The sequence below is a fragment of the Lissotriton vulgaris genome, chromosome 5 (genome assembly GCF_964263255.1).
Source record: "Lissotriton vulgaris chromosome 5, aLisVul1.2, whole genome shotgun sequence".
Classification (NCBI taxonomy): Eukaryota; Metazoa; Chordata; class Amphibia; order Caudata; family Salamandridae; genus Lissotriton; species Lissotriton vulgaris.
Genome location: NC_141693.1, coordinates 355,952,774 through 355,977,983, shown reverse-complemented (window position 1 = coordinate 355,977,983; position 25,210 = coordinate 355,952,774). Strand labels below are relative to the sequence as shown.

Here is a 25,210-nt window from a genome sequence, read left to right as displayed (position 1 = left end):
GATTGGATTTCTAGAGCAATACTGAATAGCAGGAGTCCTCTGATGTGGATTTTGTACATCTATTGCAATCTCACCATCTGATCTTTATTATTTCATTGCCCCTCTTTTAGATTGACCAGTCGGGTCTGGGGCTGCCGTCTAGAGACTACTACCTGAACAAAACCGCAAATGAAAAGGTGAGTGTGAGAAAGTGTCAGAAGTACCAGAATGTTCTTGGTTGGTTAACAAGTGAGACTTGCACTAAGGCGTGACAAGACCGACTTCAGTAACAAGTTTTTAAATCAAGAAATAAGCTCTGCAGGCTGAACATCTGCTTTTTCACTTCCTGATTTATTCTGGTCATTTAAATGTTCAGACATTGTAGGTATTGGGCTAATCCAGCCCTTAGCCCTGCCTTATTTCAGTACTCGACAAAGTCATACACAAGTACATATTATAGACCATAGCATGCATATAGCATAGACCTTTGAGTGTGCTATTTCCGGAATTTTCACCATAAACTTTTATTATCTAATGTAAGTTATTTGCAAAACCTGAGATCTTTCTAACTAGGGTTAGTCAGTGATTTCCTAAGCGTCCGATTATCGGTGTTTATAGACTGCCTGCTTCATATGTGGATTGCCTGCAGGTTTCGTGTTTGTTGACCACTTCCAATGTTGAAGTTTCACTTTAAAAGTGTTGGATCACAACCTCAGAGATCTATTCATTTTAGGGCATCCTTTTCCCCTGTACCATTCCTTAGGAGTGACCTACGTGCCACCGCACATCCTATTCATTTCGTGGGCTCTTCTGTCTCGTGCTTTGATGGAGGGGGGCGTTGGGGCCTACATGACTCTCTCTCTCTCCCCCCCCCCCCCCCCCCTCCTCAACCCTTCCCCTTCTATGAGCCAAAAGGGAGTAGTAATATTGGTGTGATCACAAATATGACACTGTTTGGGCACAAACTGCTTTCCATGGGTCCGTCATGCAATCAGATGGGCTCAAAGAACTGTATTTTGAGTGGATGGGAAAAACTTGAAATATTATTAATTATGAGGTCAAAACCGCAAAGTCTGACCGTGTTTTATTTGGAGACCTTACTTTAAAAAGTAGTAAAACTATGGGCATCTGGTCCAAAATATTACCTCTGCCCAGTATGGCGAATGGGAACTCGCGTCAATATTTTTTCTTTATTGGCTTTCGCAAAGCTAATTCAATGCTTTTGGTTGCTTCTTAAGATAAATAGCAGACATTTTAGAGTATCTACTCCATGCCATGTTGCAGTGTTACTGCCGTCACCAACATGGGTGCTGCAAGCGACCAATCTAACAATCTTCTCTCACCCACCTTTATGTGCCAGGAGTGGCTGCCTTCAGAGGAAGAAACCAAAAAGAACAGATGATGGACGTAATGCTGAACAAATCAAAAATTCACCCACTGTCATTGATCTGGGTTAATCAATAGTTTATTTGCTCACCATGCTACCCCAGTTTGGATCCAGCCATATTCAAATCAGTCTTGACCCTACGAATCATGGGAACAGACCAGCCTGAATTGCCAGGCCAGGTTCTCCCACGACTGGAAACAAGCATCCTGGGAACGGTTTCAAGGCTTCACCCCTTATCAGCCAGGTTAGCTTGAATCCAGTGGCGCAGAAAGCATGGGACCCTGTACTGGGGGTGAACGTTTGACCATGTTCAGCATTGCCTCCATCTTTTTGTGTTGCTATAATCGCCCTAAATGGGAAGGGTATGCCCAGACATGGGTCCTGTGCTCAGTATGCCATTGGATTCAGGCTGGCCTGGCTGATTAGGGGTGATACCATGAAACCAGACCCAAGTTATTGCTTTCCGGTACAGGGAGGACCTGCCATGGCAGTTCGGGCTGAACTGTTCCCATGCAGAGCAGGGTCAAGACTGATTTGCATATGGCTGGGTCCAAACCTGGAATGGCATGCTAAGCAACAAAACGATGGATTTAGACCCAGATCTCTGTATTGGGAGTAAATGTTTGACCATATTCAGCATTCTGTCCATAATCTTTGTGTTGTTCCAGAGGAAGAAACTGCACGTTCAAGGGATCCCTGCACAAAGGGACTTTATTAGTATGGAGAACTTATGAGACTCAACTGAAACTCTGGTTTCAGTAACTTCACCTGCGAACATAGCTTTTATTACAATAGGCAACTTGAGACCAGAGAAGAGTACCTACCCTTCAGCCATCAGTGTGCTGTGGCTTCCCGCTACTGAACTTTAGCAGCCCGTAGATCTATGTCTTGGAAGATTTTGCATTCTTGAAGCGGGGGCTGATTAGGTCACAAGTGTATGTACTTAGAATTCAATGGACTATCATCTTTCTTTTCATTCAACCCCACGAAAAGCGAAACGCATGATACAGTGTCTCGATTGTTGCTGGCACACAGCCTGGCTAGTCTCCTATGATCCTGAAAAATATTCTAAAGATGATTGTTTGGATTTAAAAAAGCTAAGAAAGAGGTACCCATTAGTGCCAGCTTGCACAAGTCTGATTTTATGGGAAAAGAACACAATGAAAACCGGTGTAGGTCTGGTTTATCACTCCGTAATAGTAATTTGATTGGCTACCTAATATTAAATCACATTATAGGAAAGAGGGTTGCAAAACATTGATCTGCTTAGAAGGGAAGAATGGATGGCGCGCGAGCTGTCAAAGCTAGGACGAAGAAAGATCTGAGCCTCTACTCTTAGACTGCGGCAAGTGGCCTTCTTTATTCAGGGATTTTTGTACAGTGGCAGTGTCTTCATAGAGGATCAGGCACATAGTGACCCTCTTGACTTTTCGCTAAAATACTAAGAACAATCGCATATGATCTTGGCATCCTGAACGATACTGCAAAAGCAAAAAAATGGGAAGCAGTGAAATTTTCGTACACTACTCCATTAAACAAGATTAATTTTAAGGCCAAGAGCGCTCCAGTTCAAGATATCAAATACTTGTAATTTAAAAAGTAGGCTGCCTAAAACTCCGAAATTCATGAGATTCCTTTGAGAATACATTTTATTAGCAATTATTCTGATGCCTTGCTGCAGTAGACATTCCTGATAACTGCCTTTAGATGTCCATGTTAGGTAGGCTGCTGGGAGCATAGTAACCAAGCGAAGGAGAAGGATATCGCTCAAAAATTGATGACAAACTAGATGTGGAAAAGCAGTGTAATTAGATAGCAAACAAATATTAAGGCAGGGCTAGTTTGTAAGAATGGAGTCTGGTTAGAAGAGTAAAAATTCTACTTTATAGAGCCTGCCTGGATAAAGTTGAAGACTTTTGGGCACTGCTCCGCCAGAAGAGACGGTGAAGAAATAGAGAACTCAGATAGGAAAAGCAATTCGTTTACGGGTTTGGATATGATTTGGAAAAAAGTGAGAAGACTCAACAGGTTGTGTTTTTGTAAAAGAATGCTGGGAGAAGCCTGAATTATTTATGATGCAGTATTTGCAAGAATGATGTGGTACATGACATACCAATTCAGGATGGTTTTGAAATGCACAATATATCCTATTTTGCGGATGAAGACCATAAAGCATTGGTGCTTAATTGCTGTAGGTTGGTTGGAAGCTCTCGTCAATCCGGGTACTCTGTACAACAATATAAACGTGGATATTGAGCAACGGAAGCAGGTGGCACATAATGCTATTGAGCATAGAGGGGTATAGGAGTTTTCTTTTCTTTGAGTGCTGCTTCTAGGTCTTTATAAACAAGTGATATTTCTTTTTAAAGTCCTGCAGATTTGGATTGAAAATGCAGTGGTCGAGTGTCCCCAATTTAGAACATCTGCCCCAGTAGGTGCTGAGGACTAGCACGTTAGCCAGCTCGAGTAACTTTCTTCAAGCATTATTCACAAGAGGAAGTATCCCTTGATCAGTAGATCTAAAGAGCAGTATCCTATCTAAAGTCATATTCTAAGATCATGGCTAAGTTTGTGGAGTATTTATTCAATTGCAGAGTTTTATAAAATAACTAATTTGTAACCTTAATCGTGCGCAGCCAAAAGAGTAAGAGGTTTTCAGAAAATAACTTTTTGGCGGGACTGCTTCTCTGCGTACCACAAAAGACTGAAAAAAATGAGGGCTCCCACACATCCCATATACTTTAGCTCTATCGGCTACCCCTTGCTAGGCATACATAACATACAATTGATAGCATAGATTGTCATTTTATTATATTATTCAATTCATTCAGATCTTTTATATAGCTTTTAAATGTATAATTGTACAAAAGTTAAAAATCCAAAATATCCATAAGTGCAACTATACAATTTTTCACTTTGGAAATGCATGTTAGATTTGTTTTAATACATCATCAGTTTGTAAAACGCGCATGTATGTTGAAACATATAGTATATCCCCTGAATCAACCACACAACCATCCTCACCTTTTGCTCAACACCAACATTCACACATCACATATATAAACAACGCAGCCAAAGATGGCATACACTGTTGCAAGTCACGGAGAGACCACTTCATAAGATATCCGTGATTGTGTTGCCTGCTTGGATTTCACAACAAACACAGAAGACTGGCCAACATACTTTTTCTCACCGAGAGGTGATTCAGATTTCCTATTATGTGATGAAAGAAATACCTTAGAGTAGATTAATTAACGAAAAGTTGTTTATCGCCACACCCATTTGTAGTCCGAGGTCCTTTTGTGAGCATCCGGAGTACTCCATAAGTTACCTGATGTCTTGGATAGCGTAATAAAAAAATTAAGTGATATCCTGACATCCCAGTACCACTGAAGATGCGTGGGGCTCAGTTGGGTGCATGGCGTCCATTTTCCAGATGGATCAGTCTTTTTATCTTAACAGTTTTTCTTTTCATTAAAGAAAATGACTGGGTTCGGTCTGCATTCATTCCCTTGTGTCATGGTGAATGATCAATTCTGAGAAGCGGTGCATAATCCGAGTCGGCGATGCCAATTTAAATCTCCCAGTATGCAGGCTGCCACACTTCACGCCACTGATCCCTCCGCCTCTCTACAATATTTTGCTCTTACAGGCATACCGCACTAAATCGTGCTCTGCAGTTAATCTTGCCAACCGGAAAATATCCATCAAACCTCGCTGCAGCTGCCAGAAGAAGGATTCTCAATTTACCTGGATTTATTTGAAAGTTAAGCATGTAAAGTTATTTGACTAATGACCTGGCAACCTCTTACTAAAGCCCTTCCAGGGGTCCCTTTGCAAGGAAACCCAGCTTATTCACACTGAAGCTGTCGCCTGCCTCACTGCAATACGCTTCAGTGCTAAATTTGAGCCAGTGAGGCCCTGGCACTTATTATTTCTCATCAGACTTTGCACTAAACAAAGCAAGTGAATGACAGAAATGATAAAGGAAGAAGAGCAGGACAGAAAAATCTTGAAAATGGGAGAAAGCAGGAACAAGCAAGAGTGAGATAAAGGGGCAGGATTGATGGTGGTGGATTAAAAATGTATTGGGTTAAATGAAGACTATGCACCCCAACATTCACTAGTGCCGGCCGTAGGCTTATGAGCCAAACTTTGTGCCCCAGCACTTATTATGATTCAGAAAAGGGGGTGGTGATGAACAGAGTGTCTGAATTAAGCAGACCACTCTTACCCAGTCCAAAGTTCAGGGTTTGATCCATCACCGTTTTTTAGCTCACTGCGCCATCCCAGCTCAGAACCTGGCTACATGCAAATTAGTCTGTTCCTGTCCCAGTGCATGATGGGAACAGGGCAAACCAAACTACCAAGCCAATTTTTATACTGGGAAGGAAACCAGCTTCCGGGGACCGGTTTCTGGCATTTCAGCCGTCGTCGGCCCGGCTTGCTTGAATCCTGATGGTGCAATGAGCAAGGGACTCACATCCGAGTATACCCTTCCACGCTTATGGTGGACAAACTAGTTTGCATATAGCCAGGTTCTGAGCTGGGATGGTGCAGTGAGCTAAATAACGGTGATGGATCAAGCCCTGATCTTTGGACTGGGTAAGAGTGGTCTGCTTAATTTAGACACTCTGTTCATAACCACCCCCTTTTCTGAAGCGTTTTTGGCCACTATAGGTGTGGCAGGGTATACTCAGACATGAGTCCCTTGCTCACTGCACCATCAGGATTCAAGCAAGCCGGGCCGACGACGGCTGAAATGCCAGAAACCGGTCCACGGAAGCTTGTCTCCTTTCTGGTGAAGAATTGGCTTGGTAGTTTGGTCTGCCCTGTTCCCATGATGCACTGGGCCAGGGACAGACTAGTTTGCATATAGCCAGGTTCTGAGCTGGGATGGTGCAGTGAGCTTAATAACTGTGATGGATCAAGCCCTGATCTTTGGACTGGGTAAGAGTGGTCTGCTTAATTCAGACACTCTGTTCATCACCACCCCCTTATCCCCAGCACTTATGATTTCACAAATGAACCCTGATCAGCCATATTAAGATGGAAAGAACCCAGATTTTCAGCTTAAGGATATTGGTTATAAGCTGTTCAGAAGGTAAATATTATGTTCGAGGCATATGGGCTGCAGATGGTACATTATGAATAGATCGCCATCTGGTGTTGGGCTCGGATGATTGCACTTTGTTTTTCTCTTGGAGAGTCTTTTGTATCTTGGTGACTCCTCCCTTGGTTGGTAGTGCGCATGGGCATCGGCTCCATCCTTAGATTGTTTTTTTCCGCCATCGGGTTCGGATGAGGATCGAGACGCTCCAGATCAACTTCGGAAGAAAGTGATTTATCGGCGCGTATTCCCTTTCCAATTCGACGGTATTGTTATCGAACGCGTTCATTTCCATTCCGGCGCGTAGCAAATAAAAATCGAACAGAAAAACTTGGATCTACGTCGAAGAACAAGAGGCCTTTTCTCGACGCAGTCAAGCCCAGAGTCCATGGAAAGGACTCCATTCAAAAAATGTCCAAAGTGTGGTGCTAAGTTCCCACACAAGGACCTACACGAGGTGTGCAACCTCTGTCTATCGCCTGAACACGAATCCAGGGACTGCGAAGCCTGCGCAGCATTCTCCTCCAAGCTAACGATTAGAAATCGTCGAGCTCGAAGACACGAGGTTTCCAGAATGCAGGCGGAAGCGATCCCGGAGTTGTTCGGAGAAGACCAAATCGAGGAAGAAGAAGAAGAACAGTCGGGGTCGGAAGGGGACCAGTCGGAGACCGAGGAACTCATCGATCAACAAACCGTGAGTGACGACGTCCCCCTACCGAAAAACCGACCCCGTGCGGTAACGACCCCGCCCTCGGGCCCGGTCAAACCGCTGAAAAAAGTTTCCGACGCCCCGCCCTCGGGCCCGGCAACGAAACCGAAAGTGAAACCGAAACACTCGGACTCCCACCATGTCGGATCCGAGAAAAGGGCGACATCGACTTCGACACCGAGGCTACATGCAAAGGGAAGCTCGGTATCGAGACATTCCATGTCGAAACACAAATATGACTTATCGCCCCAGAGACACTCGATACCAAGAAAGTCGGAATCGAGCAAACATTCGGTGCCGAAAACAACAAGATCTGACGATCAAAAACAAAAGCACCTCTCGGAACCAGGACCTTCGGTACCGATTCAGGAGCAACAGACAGACCCCAAACAAAAGATCTTGTTTATTGATCCACAGACTGGCAAAGTGGTCACAAAGAAGAGAAAGAGTGAACAGTCAGAAGATAAACCTCTTCCTCCAAAAAAGAGAACAATGGGGAAGAATATAACTCCTGCTTCTCCTCGTCCTAGAGTCACACCCTCTTCTCCTATTCCTCACAATAGGTCAAATATTCCTACACCTTCCACACCAAGACCAGCTACACCTCAGTCAGATGTAGACAGTGATCTAGGGGAGGGAGAACCTCAGGGGGATGACAAATCTATCCCAGATGAGGAGGACCCATGGGAAAATTATGATGTAGGGTCAGATGAGGACAACGACCCAGAGTTATATCCCTCAAAGCCTTCACCACCTGATGATAACACAGGGTTTGTGCAGCTCATTAATAGGGCAGCAAAATATCACAAACTAGATATGCACACAGAACCTCAAATAGAGGATTTCTTGTTAGAGACTCTACCTAATGCACAGAGAACATCAGGTACTCTTCCTATGTTAAAGGGTCTTCTTAGTCACACAGAGGAAATATTCGAAAACCCAGTGAGAGCCAGGGTGTTAAACCCCAGAATTGATAAAAAATACAAAGCGGCTCCAAAGGACCCAATATTTATTAGAGGGCATGTACCTCTAGACTCGCTGGTGGTCTCAAACGCTCGTAAAAGAGCAAACTCATTATCTACAGGAGAGGCTCCTCCACCAGATAAAGAGTCGAAGTTAATAGATGCATCAGGCAAAAGAGTAGCATCACAGGCAGCGAATAGCTGGCGTATAGCCAATACACAAGCACTACTCGCACGTTACGACAGGGCACATTACGATGAGTTAGAAAAACTTCTCATACATCTCCCAAAAGAACACCAGAAAAAGGCAGATCAATTAATACAGGAAGGTAAAATAATAACCAATACTTCCATTAAGTGTGCATTAGACGCAGCAGACACTGCAGCAAGGTCTATTAACACCAGTGTCATGCTAAGAAGGCATGCATGGCTTAGAATCTCAGGATTCAAACAAGAAGTACAAACAGCCCTATTGAACAAACCATTTGATCAGAAAACATTGTTTGGTTCAAGCACAGACGAGACATTAGAAAAAATGAAGAAAGATACGGAAACGGCTAAGTCAATGGGAGCATTGCAACAGCCAACACACAGAGGTTCCTTTCGGAGATCCACCTATAGAGGGGGCTCAAAGAACACAGGAACAAATCAACAATCCACATCTTTCACACCAACATCACCCAGAGGTAATTCAAGAGGCAGTTACAGAGGTAACAACAATAAGGGTAGAGGCCGCGGAAATAATAACAACCGCAACGCCTCAACACCAAAACAGTGACTTCATAGAACTCCCCCCAGACCACATAACACCGGTCGGGGGACGTCTATCACAGTTCCTACCTGTCTGGGAAAACATCACGTCAGACAAGTGGGTGAGACAAATTATCCAACATGGTTATTGCCTAGAACTCACAGCTACCCCACCAAACATCCCCCCCAAACAGCGTCCAATGAGTCAAGATCATCTGACATTGTTAAGAGAAGAAGTTCTAGCACTTCTACAAAAGCATGCAATAGAGAAGGTCCCAAAAGATCAACAGGGAACAGGAGTATACTCTCTATACTTCCTGATCCCCAAAAAGGACGGGTCCCTAAGACCAATATTAGACCTCAGACCTCTCAATGCTTACATAAATTCGGAGCATTTCCACATGGTCACGCTCCAACAAGTACTCCCTTTACTGAAGAAAGGGGACTTTCTTTCTACACTGGATCTAAAAGACGCTTACTTTCATATCCCAATTCACAGAGCCCACAGAAAATACCTAAGGTTTGTGTTAGAAGGACAACACTATCAGTTCAAGGTCCTTCCGTTCGGTGTCACAACAGCACCAAGAGTTTTCACAAAATGTCTAGCTGTGGTGGCAGCACACCTAAGAAGACAACAAATACATGTCTTCCCATACTTGGACGATTGGCTAATAAAGGCCAAGTCAAAGGAAGAATGTCTTCACAACACACAGAAGACAATCCAATTGCTGCACCACCTAGGGTTCACGGTGAACTACAAAAAATCACACCTGCAACCAAACCAGATTCAGCAATACCTGGGAGCTACAGTAGACACAGAGAAGGCAATAGCATACCCCAACCCAATCAGAGTACAGACAATGGTCGGGTTAATACAAAGATTTCAACCACAACACTTACTACCAGCACAAGTGTTTATGCAACTATTAGGCATGATGTCCTCCTGCATACAGCTAATACCACATGCCAGACTACAAATGCGCCCACTACAAGAGTGTCTAGTGACACAGTGGAATCAGGCTCAAGGTCAGATTACAGATCTGGTGTTGGTAAACGACCGGACGCATCGCTCTCTGAAGTGGTGGAACACAGAAAACATTTCCAAGGGACGGTCGTTCCTAGAGCCAATTCCACAAGTGACAATAACAGCGGACGCATCGCTCTCCGGATGGGGAGCGCATATGGACAGATACACAGTACAGGGGAAGTGGAGTGTGCAGCAAAAGAAACTGCACATCAACTACCTAGAACTATTAGCAATATCTCTAGCACTAAAGGCTTTCCTAATACAAATAGCAGGAAAAGCAGTCCTGATCAGAACAGACAACATGACTGCAATGTATTATATTCAAAAACAGGGGGGGGGACACTCTCTCCAACTGTCCAGACTAGCACAGGACATATGGAGATGGGCCATTCCTCAAAAGATCTACCTGTTAGCGGAACACCTACCAGGAGTTCAAAATCAAATAGCAGACATCCTAAGCAGACAGTCAGAACAAGTACACGAATGGGAGCTGCACGACCAAATACTACAGCCATTCTTCCAAAAATGGGGGCAACCAGAGATAGATCTGTTTGCCAATCATCAGAACGCAAAATGCAAAGAATTCGCATCCAGGTACCCACACCAAAGGTCCCAGGGCAATGCACTGTGGATAAATTGGTCCAACAAATTTGCTTACGCGTTCCCTCCTCTACCACTAATTCCATTACTGGTTCGGAAACTACAGCAACACTCAATGACAATACTAGTGGCACCCACGTGGGCAAGACAGCCGTGGTTCACCACGCTGCTACAACTGTCACAAGTACCACATCAAAAGCTAAGGTTATTACCCATGCATCTTACACAGAACCATGGAGAAATAATGCACCCAGATCCCAAACAACTGAACCTAGCGATCTGGCTCCTGAGGTCATAGAGTTTGGGTATTTAGATTTACCACCAGAATGCATGGAAATCATTAAACAAGCAAGACGTCCTACCACCAGAGCATGCTATGCAGCAAAATGGAAGAGGTTTGCTATACACTGTAACAGTAAGAACATCAACCCTCTGGACGCATCCACTAAACAAATCATTTGCTATTTATTACACCTACAGCAATGTAACCTAGCATATACCTCTATCAGAGTTCATCTCGCAGCCATAGCGGCGTACCTACAAAACAGGCAACATCTGTCACTGTTTAAAGTACCAGCAATTAAAGCTTTCATGGAAGGACTCAAAAGAGTCATTCCACCAAGAAGACCACCTTCCCCAGTCTGGAATCTCAACATAGTGCTTACCAGACTAATGGGGCCACCCTTTGAACCTATGCATAGGTGTGAAATACAATTCCTCACATGGAAAGTGGCCTTCCTCATAGCTATCACGTCACTTAGAAGAGTAAGTGAGCTGCAAGCTTTTACGATTCAAGAACCATTTATGCAGCTACACCAAAATAAAGTGGTTCTTAGAACAAACCCAAAATTCTTACCGAAAGTTATTTCAGCATTCCACATCAATCAGTCAGTGGAATTACCGGTTTTCTTTCCAAAACCACAAACAGTAGCGGAAAGAGCCCTACATACACTGGACGTTAGAAGGGCCATATTGTACTATATAGAAAGAACACAAACTTTCAGAAAGACAAAACAGCTATTTGTTGCGTTTTCTCCTACACATAAAGGCAATCCCATCTCCAAAGCGGGCATTGCCAGATGGATTGTAAAATGCATTCAAATATGCTACTTAAAGGCAAAAAGAACATTAACTGTTCCTCCTAGAGCTCACTCCACGTAAACTAGGAGCATCTATGGCATTTCTGGGAAACATTCCACTAGATGACATATGCAGAGCAGCTACCTGGGTTACACCGCACACCTTCACAAAGCACTATTGTGTAGATGTGCACACAACACAACAAGCTAGAGTGGGACAAGCAGTATTAAAAACATTGTTTCAGACAGTTGCAACAGACACGGGCGACCACCGCTAGGGAGAGAACTGCTGTATAGTCTATTCATAATGTACCATCTGCAGCCCATATGCCTCGAACGGAATATGCTACTTACCAGTATGCATCTGTTCTTGGCATAGAGGGCTGCAGAGTGGTACATGCCCTCCCAGCCTCCCCGGAAACCTGTGTCTGTTCCAACATTATCTTATTTAGATACACTTACATGGGCACTCTTATCTGTATTCTACTATACTACTCCATCTAACCCTACTATGGCAAAACAATCTAAGGATGGAGCCGATGCCCATGCGCACTACCAACCAAGGGAGGAGTCACCAAGATACAAAAGACTCTCCAAGAGAAAACCAAAGTGCAATCATCCGAGCCCAACACCAGATGGCGATCTATTCATAATGTACCACTCTGCAGCCCTCTATGCCAAGAACAGATGCATACTGGTAAGTAGCATATTCCTTATTTATGAAGAGCTCTCACAAACTGACATAACTTGTCAGTAAACTAACAGTAGCAAAGTCACCCAGGTGAGTTGTATTGATAGGTGTGTTTGTCTCTGAAAAGTGGAGCACTCTGAAAACTGGCAGTGCACTTTTTTTGTGTGGTATGTTCTAGGCCTGGGTGTTAAATTGTACTCCGCTCGCAGAGTTTTTTCCTGCACAACGTAGTTCGCCGAGTACATGGAGCAGAGTTTTTCCTAACTCTAGTTCAGCAACGCTAAGTTAAGAAGCGAGAAATCTTACTCCAGACCACCACCTGGCGAAATTTCTCAATGCTGGCAGTTGTATATGGCCGCGACCACTCGCGTTGAAAAACCTTCTGTTCGCGTACAGGAAGTTGCTTCTTGAGTAGAACAGCGTCCGAAATAAGCAGCACCCTCTTGCACTACGTATGCTGCTGTTTGCGCTGATTTTCCAGCACGGGACAAACTGCGAACTTTGCCCAGACCTAGTATGTTCACCAAACTAATCCACCATTTTAACTGCTAAATTTCCACCTACTATGCTTACAATTGTTTTTTGATCGATTAACTGCAAGCACTGATTCTGATACATTACACAGACTAGTGCAAAATTACCAGACCATGTATTTCAGGGGCGGTTTCCACGTGGGATACAGCAATTGATGACTCAACAAAGACAGTAGTCCTAGAACTATGTGGCAATGTCTGTAATCCTCAAACACAATTTCTTACAATTCCTTCCAGTTTTTCAGTCTATAAATATTTGACCAAAGGAGGCATGTGAAAGTCGTACTTATATCCTCTCAAGTTTACGTCGTAAATGTCATGAAAGATGTGACCATTTGATATTGCCGATCCCCTGCATGCCTATTAAGGACATGTATCCGACTTAGTCTTGTATACTTTATTTGACCAGAGCATCTAGGACTTTCAGCGCTTATATTCTGCTTTATTATAATACTAGGATATTTAACTTTGTGGTTTCGGAGCAGTGTTGTACAATTTGAGGTGGCACTTCAGTAGGCTACTGAATTTAAAGCACACTATGTTGATGCATGAAACAAGACTTACTGCAAGCAGTGGGTCATCGCATCCTTAAAGAAAATCGAAAATAGTCTGCAAGCTTAAGCTGGCCTCGACCAAGGTTCTCTTATAAAAATAAGTTGCCTTGGTGAGCATACAAAGAAAATCAAAATGTATTGCAGAGTCTGCTTTCTTAAAGACTTAAGTTGATGAACAGCAGTAGCATTATTTTGTCAGTTGTATAATTCTGAGCATGGGCTTTTTTGATCAGGAGCCAATCCGTATGATCCCAACACATGGCTAGAGTTCGAGTGATTAAAAGGGCCCATGCGTTTGGACCATTTTGAGTAGAATTTCTTTGGGCAGCCGACACCTCTCGGGGCTATGTTTTGCGATCCAAGGAGGTACAGGCAGTCATCGACTTTGTTAGTGTTCTGGCAAACAAAATACGGCAGATTTATGAAGTTCGTCCATGAAGCAGATTTTTTTCCAGATTTCAATCCGTAAGTGAGCTAGAAGAAAGCAGATTTCACAATGTTTTTTGGCACTTTTTTCTCCCAGCCCTATGTAAAGGAAGTGTTAAAATTCCATGGCAAAGATGTGGAAAACGTTCGGTTTTTGTAGAAGTCTAAACCACATCCTTTATTTGAATTTTGAGAGGAAACCCATTACATAATACAATCTTAGAAGTTGATATCTGAATAAGAAGAGATGCCAGGCCCAAATAATCTACTTCACATGTTGGCAATAAACACCTGCATAAAAGGCCATGATAGCCAGAACTTAATGTATGAACGCACATGGGCGAACTGATCTGCAGCAATAAGGTAATGTATGCAATCTGAAAACGGTCACACATGTCATCTCTGGAACACAGTCAAAGGGGAAAAAAAACCCGAGCCGAAGTAATTTGATGCATGTCTGAGACTGTGCACCTGGAGCTGATATTTAAACACGCCGATGCAGTCCTTGGACGTTTTTCACTCCCTGCCGCCTATTTCTGTTTTTATAGCACTTTAAATTCCAAAAATATTTTAAATGAAACATTGCCTGTAGCCTGTGCCTCCTAGTATGCACTGTGCAATGATTCAAGTACTGTGTGCTCACTTCTTGGAATCTAATCCCTTTAAAGATAGTCACAGATCTTGCGCTCCTTGTCTTGTGCGGTAATCGGGCAATATAACACTTTTTGTAGTGCATAGTACAAATCGTGCTCTTTTGTGGAGAATGCACGGTTTCTGCAATCTCGCACTTTTATCAGCTGCCCACCCGTTGAGCATTTCCCCGCGCAGTTCTGAGCTGTATACCAATTTCCCCACATTCGTATAGTGCGCACAAATTCTATATTTACGTTCCTATTGTTGGACACAGATTGCACATTATCACCCTCGTCTGGGGACTGTATACAGATTGTGATTGGCCCGTCTCGTTTTATGCTCGCTCGCCCCTTTTCTTGGTGGTTAACGAGGTGTGCCTTTCAGATATGCGCGGTACTGTCGAAGTACACCCCCTTGTTTGGCCCCAGTGAAAACTGAAATGTCTCCGGTTATTGCGCACAATCCTGATTTTGCACGGTGTGCGGTGACTGGTTTCCCCGACTCTCCTGCCCCCTGAGGCCCAATGAGTCTTCTGTGGGTTTTTCTATCTGCGTCACAATGGTTGGCCGAAATACCATCGCTCCTGCCACAGCGACCACCACTGCTGTTTGCTTTGTAAATTATGTCGAAGTCTTTCTGCCGCAAACCGTGTCAGCGACCCACGTGGCGTGTAAATTATGGCTAACAAAATATCACGATATATTACATCGGCATGTTAACTTTGCTTGTAGCAGAAGTTTATTTTCAGCGAAGTCGGTAGTTGCAGCTCTGGAGAGCACATGCAGCAAGCAGTCCTACATTGTAAAAAGGGTACATTGATGATCGATATGTCTTAAGGCACGTGAAGTGCACGCTTACCCCTGGGGCACCTTGGTGCTCAATACCAGATGTTTGTTACCCAACCCTAGTCCTTTTACCGAACTCTGAAGGATGAAAAGCTGAGTGGTCCCGCCGGGGATTCGAACCTGAGGACATGAGGACGCATAGAGATTTCAAGAGCAGATGCATGATCCATGAAGCTTTAGACCGGGTTTATCTCTTTATCAATAATATCTCTGCAGCCACTGCCATTAATTTGATATTAATGCCAGGAGAAGATGACACACAAATGAATAGAGATGGCTTTTTTTAAAGTAATTGTTTTCAATAAAAAATATATAATAGCTACCTTTACAGTAACATAATTTTCCATATCAATAACATTTATTTTTCACCATATAAAAGAAGACTCACATTTGCAAGTCCTCGACCCCAGTAGTCCTGCTCCCTCCGGGAACTAAGGCATATCCGTGTATCACAGAAAAATGATTACATTGACAATGGCATGCCCCTATAACCCCATCAGTGCTGCCATATATTTGTTCTCTTGTGCGAGCATCCTGTATCTTTGTATGCTTGCTTCTCGGCCAGCATACACCAGTCCATGCCTTCCTTCCATCCACTCACATTTTTGGGCAATTCTCATTTTAGGAACCATCCGTCCCAAGGTGATTAACGGTTTTTGGTGGACCTCCCTCTAACCAGATGTTCAGAGTGGGTAATTTAGGTGAGCCATCTATTTGTTTCTGTGACCTGCCCCTGGCAAGGTTAACCTTTTCCTAGAACATGGAGCATGACCAAGTAGGTGGATAAAAGTGCCATTTTTTCCTACAACCTCTCGTGTATATATATATATATATATATATATATATATATATATATATATATATATATATATATATATATATATATATATATATATATATCTCCGTCTACCCTCCCCCCTTTCCTCAGTGCAAATCTGGTATTATAGGCTCTATGGAAGATAAGTAATTGGACCAGTCTGAATCCTGCTCAAGTTGCTATCTTCATGAAAGATCTCAGCGATTCTTCCCATTCCATGTTCCCCCAAGTCGTTCTCTAGGTCAATGTTTAATTGTATTGCAGGAGTTTAACACGTTTATTATATGTCAACGTGTGGCTTTTTTATGGCGAGGTTCAGTGAGCAGACTGTCTTCTAGCTGGAGCAGGCCTCCTCTACATTTGTTCCCCTTGGATGTTTCTTACTTGTAGGTTTCTGAATGCATCATCCTAAACTCGTCTGAAGTGAGCAACAGGACATCAGGCCCTAACTTTCCATAGATTACCTAGTTTGCTAATTCCTATACAATCTCAACCATGGAATCTCTGGAACTTCTCTACCTCGGATAAAATATCGCAGTCCTGTAACAGTGTTTGTTCGTCAGCCTCTTAGCCCATCCCAAGTATTTAGTGGCTGTCCTCTATACCGCCACCACCTCGTTGGTATGTTAACTTGTGACGTGTGTGAGTGCTGTTTGTATAAGTGCACCTAATTTCTTGAGTATCACATGAAAGCAACACACAGTGAATTGTATTCCACATGAAAGTGTGGATAGAATATTTTAAATGTCATTGTCACAAATTGCACGTTATATACATCTCCCTCACACTTACAAGAATAATTGAGTTTAAGTCTGCCAACAAAATTCGAAACTAATGGCGAGATATATTGCACATTACAGGTGAACCTTTCACGGTCACGGAGTAAATTAAGTGTGCTGCTTGCATTAAAAACATTTCCCCCCCCCCCCCCACCCCCCGCTGCCCCCAAATGTAATGGATTTCTGTGATCCGTGGGAGTAATAATTGCATCTCCATAGCATCCTTTTACGCAACCTTTGGAAACTGATACCCTGGAGAAAAGTCATCAAATCATGCTGGAATTAAGGGGTTTCATTGGATGAAAGTATTTTTATGCCCCTCAATCTCCTTCTTCCCCAGGCCAGTGTCTGGATTCGCCAGGATATAGTACCGGCTCTGAATATCTCGATCAAAAACCAGTAGAACTAAAAATAGGTGATGGGAGATGTACTATAAAAAGAATTGGCTGCACAGAAAACTCTCTCCATGAGCATAGATAGGTGCATGGATTTCGTAAAGCCATAGACCGCGGTATAGCTGGTATCACTCATACTAGGCTGGCCCCAGCAAAAGTTAATTGTGCCAGAAATTCCAGTTACCTCCCATCCCAGTTCTGTCAAGTGTGTGAACAAAGCAAATGCCCTCTGTATCTGATGTTCTACCATCTTTTTCTTTTCATCTTCTGTATTTCCTCAATTTATTCTTTACCTGCTTCACTCTGCCTTCTCTCATGCATACGCCTTTGCTCGGTTACTAAGAGTCTTTTGTCCTCCGGCCCCCTTACCTGTCTCTTGCAGATTTTTCCTGTTAAATCTCATGTCTCATCTTTCTGCAGGTACTGAACAGTTACCTGGACTTCATGGTGCAGCTGGGAGTTTTGCTCGGGGGTCACGAGGACACCACACGGCAGCAGATGCAGCAGATTCTGGACTTTGAGACTGCGCTGGCCAATATCACCATCCCGCAGGAGAAGAGGAGGGACGAGGAGGTCATCTACCACCACATGAGTGCTGGAGAACTGCAGGTAACCAGAGATGTGCCCTCTGCATCAAGTAAAATATGACTTTTTCCTTTCCACGCATATCGGAGGCGGGGACATTGACTCAAACACCACATGCACAGCACCTTGCAAATGCATCAGTCGTGATGCACAACCACCACGCTAGTCTAGTATTGGGATCCACCCATTACTAACACACAAAGCCAATGCACCTTGGCCCCAGAATGATGTACACAACCACAGCTATTTCAGTGCTTGGGCCTACATAGAACTCTGCACTTCAAATCATTCATTGCCTGAAGTACGCTTTGCTAATCCAGTGCTGAGGCACTTGAATTGTTCTTCCAAAGTCAGTACACCTCTACCCTGAATGAGCCACACCGTGCATAAGGCGGTTGTGTAGCCACATGTGAACAGCAAGTACATAGCTCCTCTGAGTAAAGGTTTTATTATTTATTTTATGTTTTAAATAATTTTTTCTTCTACTCCAAGCTCAGAAAAGGTGGACGCTTGCAAAAAAAACTGTTGTGCTCTACTCTAGCACCGTGAACTAATCGGATGAGGTGCTGCGTATTGGGTCATACATACCCTTTTAGGTTACCCTGCTTAGCCATTGGGGTTTATTGAAGAGTGTATACCAGGGTTTACCAAGCAGGGTGATCCATCAAGCCCCTGTTCTGCTAGACACAGGGTCATTAAAGTGCATCATGGAAAGCCTGGCAGGCTAGAGGATCTGTGGCCAGTGGACCCTCTGGGAAAGCAGTGAGAACTTGGGCTATGAGGTACAGCCTACATGAGGGAGGGAACCTAGACTTCCGGCGCAATGACTAAAGAAGGGTAAAGTCACATCCTCTGTTTCAGAACATTCATGTCTGTCTGCAGGGGATTGAGACTGCAAGGGGGAATGGTTGTGGGAGAAGTTGAAGCCTACGTATGAGAATACGAGTTAAGGGTGATGTCTCATGGGAGACATCACCCCTAACTTGCATGACGGAGGGAAAGGTTCTGTGGTAGGAGTAGAATCTGCCTTTCTTCATAGGGTAGCAGTGATGGAAAGTAAGGACAGAGGGCAGTAATGGGATATGTTCTGCGAGAAGATAATGTCTGGGCAGATGGTGTTGAGTAAAAGAGGATGGGAATCTTTTGGGGCCTGGGAATGTTTTGGGGCCTGGGAATCGGAACACCTTTAAGGAAGGCTGTAATGAGCTGGTATCCCCTTTTAAGGGCTTGGGTGGTTTTAATGTCAGTCTGTGGAGTGTCTCATGCCTGATTCTGAGGAGGTGTGCTTGGGGCAAAAGGAAAGGATGGGCAAGAAGGTTTGTTGCGAGAAGGGGGGCTGTTGGAAAGATGTGGTGATCCCTGAGGGGGGCTCTTAAGAAGAGAGTACATGAAGGTGCCGGCGACGGTGGCACCCAAATGAAGCACCTGGGAGTAGGGGATACCTTGCATTATGTGAAATTTTCAACGGCATAGCCTTGCATATTGTATGCCTATATCCACTTCAGTAATGCAGCAGAATGATTTTTGACTACCAGGTATCACCTTAAGCTCTGGTGCAGTCATATTGATCTTAACCGTTTCATGGTGTTAGGAGCCCGCTGGCATTAGCCTGTTGTGGCACAATGGACCTGGGCAGCTTGTTACAGTGGCGCAGAGATCCAAAGCCTTGGCCACACACTATTGCAGCAGAGTGAACCGGGGAAGGGGACTGGCATGAATCGTAACTGAGGGTTTACCTTGGCCTTGCATCCGTGAACAGAGTTATCCTGGTACCATATGTAAGAACACAACATAATGATATTACTTTCGGGTAATCTTTGGGGTATTCATCTTTCAGAAAGTCTGAGGATATCGTGTTTTTTCACATTGTAAAAGCTGCTGAAGGCTGGGGCAAGGGTGTCTGGCAATCTAGTAGCGCTTGTCAACATGGTGAACTTCTTTTGGGAAACCTGTTAGTGGCTTTTGGGGGAAATTCTTGCATAATATTGCTAGACAGAACGACTTGTCAGTGACCGCAGATGGGGAAAATTTAAAAGATAGAATAATATCTTAATTTCACAAATCTAGTTTCCTCTGAAGCGCACTTAACAACCATTTCACCCAGTTATTTAGACAAGTTATTTGGGACAGATTCTAAAAGATGCCTCCCACACCTTGGATCCCATCCTACAAAAGCTTGGTGACCCGCTGATCCTGCTTATTGACTTCAAAACTGGAGGGTGCCTCATCTTTGTCGGAATAAGAAAAATGTTTACTTAATCTGTGTTGCTGCCTTTTTCGGGCAGCGGTAGTTAATTCCCTTTGTGTTGTGTGTGTGAGTTGCTTTGTTCTCTGCTAGGAGTGGAAAGGAATATAGGTTTTTTTTGCTTATGGATCCCATCTTTAGGTCTGGCATTAGCCAAGGCCTTTTGATTTTACTATAATTAGATACAACACATTACTTGGTGACTTTCAGCCAGCAGCCCTCTTCGTCCATTGGTGTGCTATGATTTTAATTACTCCCAGTACAGCATACAACAAGTGGTGTTGGCCAGCACTCAGTAGCCATTGGCTTATTTCACTCGGAGTCGAGGGCTTCATCCCTTTCACAAGGAGCACATCAACACACGAAGTAGATCCCTAAAATGTCGAGGACTGCTGTTGCAAGGCAACGCTGTTTGAGAGCAAAAAAATATTTTGCTTTAATCCAACGTTTTTGTTTTTTTTTAGATATTTTAGACTAAGGACCCTGACAGTTTACCCAGAAATTAAGGTTTGCAAAAATATAGCAAAATAAAGCCAGCGTCGATGAAGCTAAAATATTGGTGGCAAACATTAGATCTATTGGCTTTCCCAATGATTGTTTTCTGTATGGCTGTATGTGCCACTTTCTATGCGTCACTGTGATGTGGTGATTATTACTGGGTTTGCATGCTTTGGACAGGTATGGTTATGATTGTTTTCTTTGCAGGTCGACCCTATTACGTCAACTAAGTCACAGAAAAAATGTCCTAGTTCCTTTCTATTGGTGCTTCCCTCCTTACTCAAGATTCACATATTTTTAATGAGCTCCAGTTTCACTCTCTCACATCTTCTGTGTCCATCCCAAAATCTTGTTGAAGTAATTGTTTTAAGTGCTTCGATTGGTGGCATGGTACCATAACTAAATTAAAACAATGTACATTACATTACGACTATGAAGTCTGTCTGCTTGTGATATTTAAACAAAATACTGTCAGATTTATGGCAGGGCAGCGAAATCAAGAGCCAGCACTGATCTTGGAAAGGATGGTTGAACATGGTGGGCGGAACTTAATCTTTGCAAAATAACTTTTTCCAACGACCATCAAACCATACGTTATGTCAGTATCTCTTTTTGACACTGTTGAAATATGCACCTTTCAGCGTTTTCCAATTACAATGTCGTGAATTATAAGGGGTTGTGTAGGGAGGACTATCTGATGTACAGGAGGTGCAACTGACTACCAGAGCCACGCCATTTGGCAAAGCAAACAGGTCTGGTATTGGCTGCCTACCTTTTGGTTTTACCAGTGCATGTTTTGGCTTGTGGCATTTGCAAAATGTTATTGTTGGGGAAGCTCCCGAACCCACATTCATCAAAAATATTTTATATCTCAAATTTACACATTGCTTTAGATGTCTCTGGTACTTCGGCGAACTACTTTGTGTCTGAATGTACTTCTTGTAAAAGGGCAGAATGTTGTTACTCCTCACTGCAATGATTTGGTTAAGGACAAACTCGGGGTACTGATGGGCTACCTGCAGAATTCTCTCAGCTCTATGCAATTCTCCTTGTCCCTCTACTTGCTAAGAACAAAGCCAAGCTGGAATGTGGGGCGCTCCACACTTCAACTAGGGGGCCCCTGAGTATATCTTTGGCCAAGCCAGATGTGGCGAGGTAGAAGGCAGCTCCCCTTGATTAACCTTGACTGCAAAATGCTTAGCTAAATACTAGCTAATGGGCTGTAACCCACGTGTCCACCCTAATACTTGGACCACTACCTGTTCATGGCCACATGTAGTACATCTCTCAATCTGAGGAGTCTTTAGACGAAGACTGCAGCAGCTAACCAACATGAAACAGTTGTGGTCTCTAGACGTAGAAAAGGTATTGAACACTCCACAGGGTTATCTCATCTAGGGAATGGGAGATATTGGCTCAAGTGGATTGCATTGTAGCACTCAATCTGTGTCCAGAGTACAAACTAGAAGTTGTATTTCTAACCCATACCACCTCTTTAAGGGAATGAGACCTGGTTGTGTACTATCTCCGTTTCTTTTTACCTTGCAATTGAACCCTTTGCCACAGTGGTTAGGGTTGAGGAACATATGAAAGCCATCCCTTTGGTGAGAGAGACTTCACACCATTTCACTGTACGCGGACGACCTGTTACTATATTTTAAAAATTGTATGTTGGAACTTGCACCAACATTAAATCTTAGTAGAATTTTGAAAAACATTGGGCCTTTACCAGTAATTGGTCCAAAGCAAGTGTATTCCTCGCTGACTCCATGTAACAGTTACCTGGTTTTGGTAGACTTTGGAATGACATGGGCTCCATGTGAGAAGGTGGCCTGATATGCAGTGGTCACTATTCTAGTGCCCACTATGTATCAGTCCAGCAACCCTTATTGATGATTGGTTGTAAGTCAACCTTATAGACCAGCTATCCTAGTAGCATGGATACGAGCAGTCTAAGGCTAAAGACTCGAGAGGGCGTGTTAAGCCAGCTGTTTACCACACATATACCCCTTGAATACCCAGTGAAAGGACACCACACAAGTGTTATGAAAATAAACAGTTATTTATTAAAGATCACAACAGCCCTGTACTCTTTATGAGGACAGGGTACTAAGCACAAACCAAAACTCTTACAAAAATACTTAAGTTAGCACAGTATATACAAATGCCCGAGGGGCACGGAAAACCATATACTCTAAAAGTGGAATGTGAAATTCCTAGCAGGTAAGTACAGTACTAATAGCTTTTGGAATCGCTAGGACTTGACTAGGGAATCGTTAGATTACGACTAGGAGGCCTAGGGGACTCGGGTGCAGTGTGTGCACTCTCACGCGAGATGCGGACAAAAGTCTATGGTAGCTAGGAAATAGAAAGTTAGTGTTCTCGGGCGAACCCGACCTGGTAGGGAGAAAACGAAAGTAGATTCTGACCCTTGGATAGTGAGGCTATGCTGGGGCACCGAAATGCCGAAGTTACCTAGCCCAGGGGCTGCAGCTGCATAGGTCTGAAAAGACGTCGGGAATCCTCGTAGACGGACCAGGAGCCGGAAGAAAAGATGCTGGCCGGTGACCAGTGAAGAAAGTTCAGTTGGATCCAAGCCTGGATCTCGAAGATAGATGACACCTGAAAGCAGAGGGGACCAAGTTCGAGACTACTAGCCAGTAGTCAGTGGGCACCAGGAAGGCACCGGATGGTAGCCACCTCGACAAGGTGAGTGGGTGACGCTTGACTCGAAGATCTCACGGACCAGGAGGCGTTGTCGGCGACCAGGATGGAGGATCGAGCTGTCCCACGAAGATAGAAGCTGTCGGCGTCGCTGGACCCAGGATTGGGCAACAAAGCCTTGGCAAATTCAAGCCCACGCGGTGGACCTAAAATGGCGTCTGGAGTGGACCAGGAGGGTCCGGGGTGCCTCTCTTGAAAAAGGAAGCAAGGGCCAGCCTGGAGCAACCAGACCAGCAGAAGAGTTGTCGTCGGGCGTCGTTCAGAAGGCCACAAGCCAGCCGGCTAGTAGCCAAACAACGCGGTGCACAGCAAACAGCAGAAGGGCCCCACGCCGATCGTGGAGATGCAGGGAGGCTGACCTTGGGTGCTGGAGCTGCGCTGGGTCGGGGCTTCTCGGACCCCAAAGCACTCACCAGTGGAGGACACGGTGGGCTTGCAGTAAAGATGTCGTGCAGTCTTGGCGATCGTCGGTCCCTCGAGGTCTCGTCGCACTCACGGTTCTCAGCTTTGCTGTAGAGGTGAGTAGAGGTCAGAGGTGCCAGGGAAGCCGGGTCTCGTCGAGCTGGGTCGTCGGATTCGTGATGAAGGACTTGCAGCAGACCGCAGTGTTCTTTAGGATGGTGCCTGCGGATGCAGGGTGACTACTCCTTAGCCACAAGGGAGAATCTTGAAGAAGAAATCGTGAAGTCCTTTCGAAGAAAGTGGTATCTTGATTCCAAAGATGATCTAATTTGAACAGGGGGCCCGCTCCTATCTTTATACTAAAAAAGGGGGCTGACCCGGTGACTAGGTCCTGCCTATGGGTGGGACCAGGAGGGGGGTGGTTACACCCCTCTCCCCTGCCGGACTTCCCCAGGCCAGGGGCTGGTGTGCCCCTGGAACTGGTTCTGACTGGCCTATGCGTAGTGAGCACCGGGGTGCCACTCAGCAGTCACCTTCCTGAAAAGCCCTGCCTACCCAGGATACACAAAACCATGTCTGGGACGGTGCTAGCACCGCCCCGGACAGGAAACCCTTTGTCCAGGCCTCCCTCGCTGGAAGGACTCCCAGCAGCAGGAGGTCAGACTCGTGTCTGTGGTGGCAGCATCCATTTTGTGGAGCTGAGGCTTCAGTTAACTTTAACCGGGGTTCACAGTTACATACATGTCGTGTCCCTCTAGAAGGGTGGAATGCTAACCCCGTCGCCAGAATTGGCGAGGGGTTAGTATTCCAATTCGTATGACACCTTACTCGACATGTTTTGATAAAGCAATACCAAAGTTAGCATTTAACCGCGAGGATTATAATGCACTTAAGAGTATATGGTATGCGATATCATGGAACAGCTATTAGGACTTGGTTCCGCAAGCTGCAGACAGGCTCAGCTCATGCCAGAGCACCATCTCACACGATTCCAAGCACTCTGCCTTCAGGATTGTCAAGGCCTGCCATAGGAGTGACTGATAGGAATCTGTGTGTCCATTTTGGGGTTAGGTATAGGTATACTACACCTACAGCAAAGGGTGGTTACACGACTTTGCCCCAGCTGTCATGCAGCCAGTTGTGTCAAATTTAGGAGGCCAGCCAGGGGTGGCATAATACATGCTGCAGCCCCTGGCAGCCCTGGGTACACCTATGCCCTGAGTTACAGGGTCTGATAAGGTGGCCCAGTACCAATTGGTAGATGCACCTAGGGTACATGAGGTAATTTAGAAAGAGAACAGCCAGGCTGTGGGTCTGATTGGCAGGCCCACAGCCAGAGAAAGTCGTAAACCAGTGAAACAAAAGCAAAAAATCTGGGTGATCATAGGATTGCAGACCCTACTCTCCTACATGACCCCCCCCCAAACTTTGGGACAATAAGCTAACCTTGACCAGGTGAGTCTTCTTGTTCTAAGTGGAA

The 25,210-nt window shown here is 44.5% G+C and overlaps 1 protein-coding gene across 2 annotated transcripts in view; it reads left to right on the top strand.

Annotated features, from left to right (window-relative positions):
* The window catches only part of ECE1 (endothelin converting enzyme 1), a 381,652-nt gene that overhangs the window by 269,355 nt on the left and 87,087 nt on the right, over positions 1-25,210 (top strand). For both annotated transcript variants that reach the window (XM_086921670.1, XM_086921669.1), the window contains 2 exons: positions 111-176; positions 17,697-17,885. In XM_086921670.1, the coding sequence (XP_086777796.1) occupies positions 111-176; positions 17,697-17,885 (255 nt within the window). The remainder of the gene's footprint in view (positions 1-110; positions 177-17,696; positions 17,886-25,210) is intronic.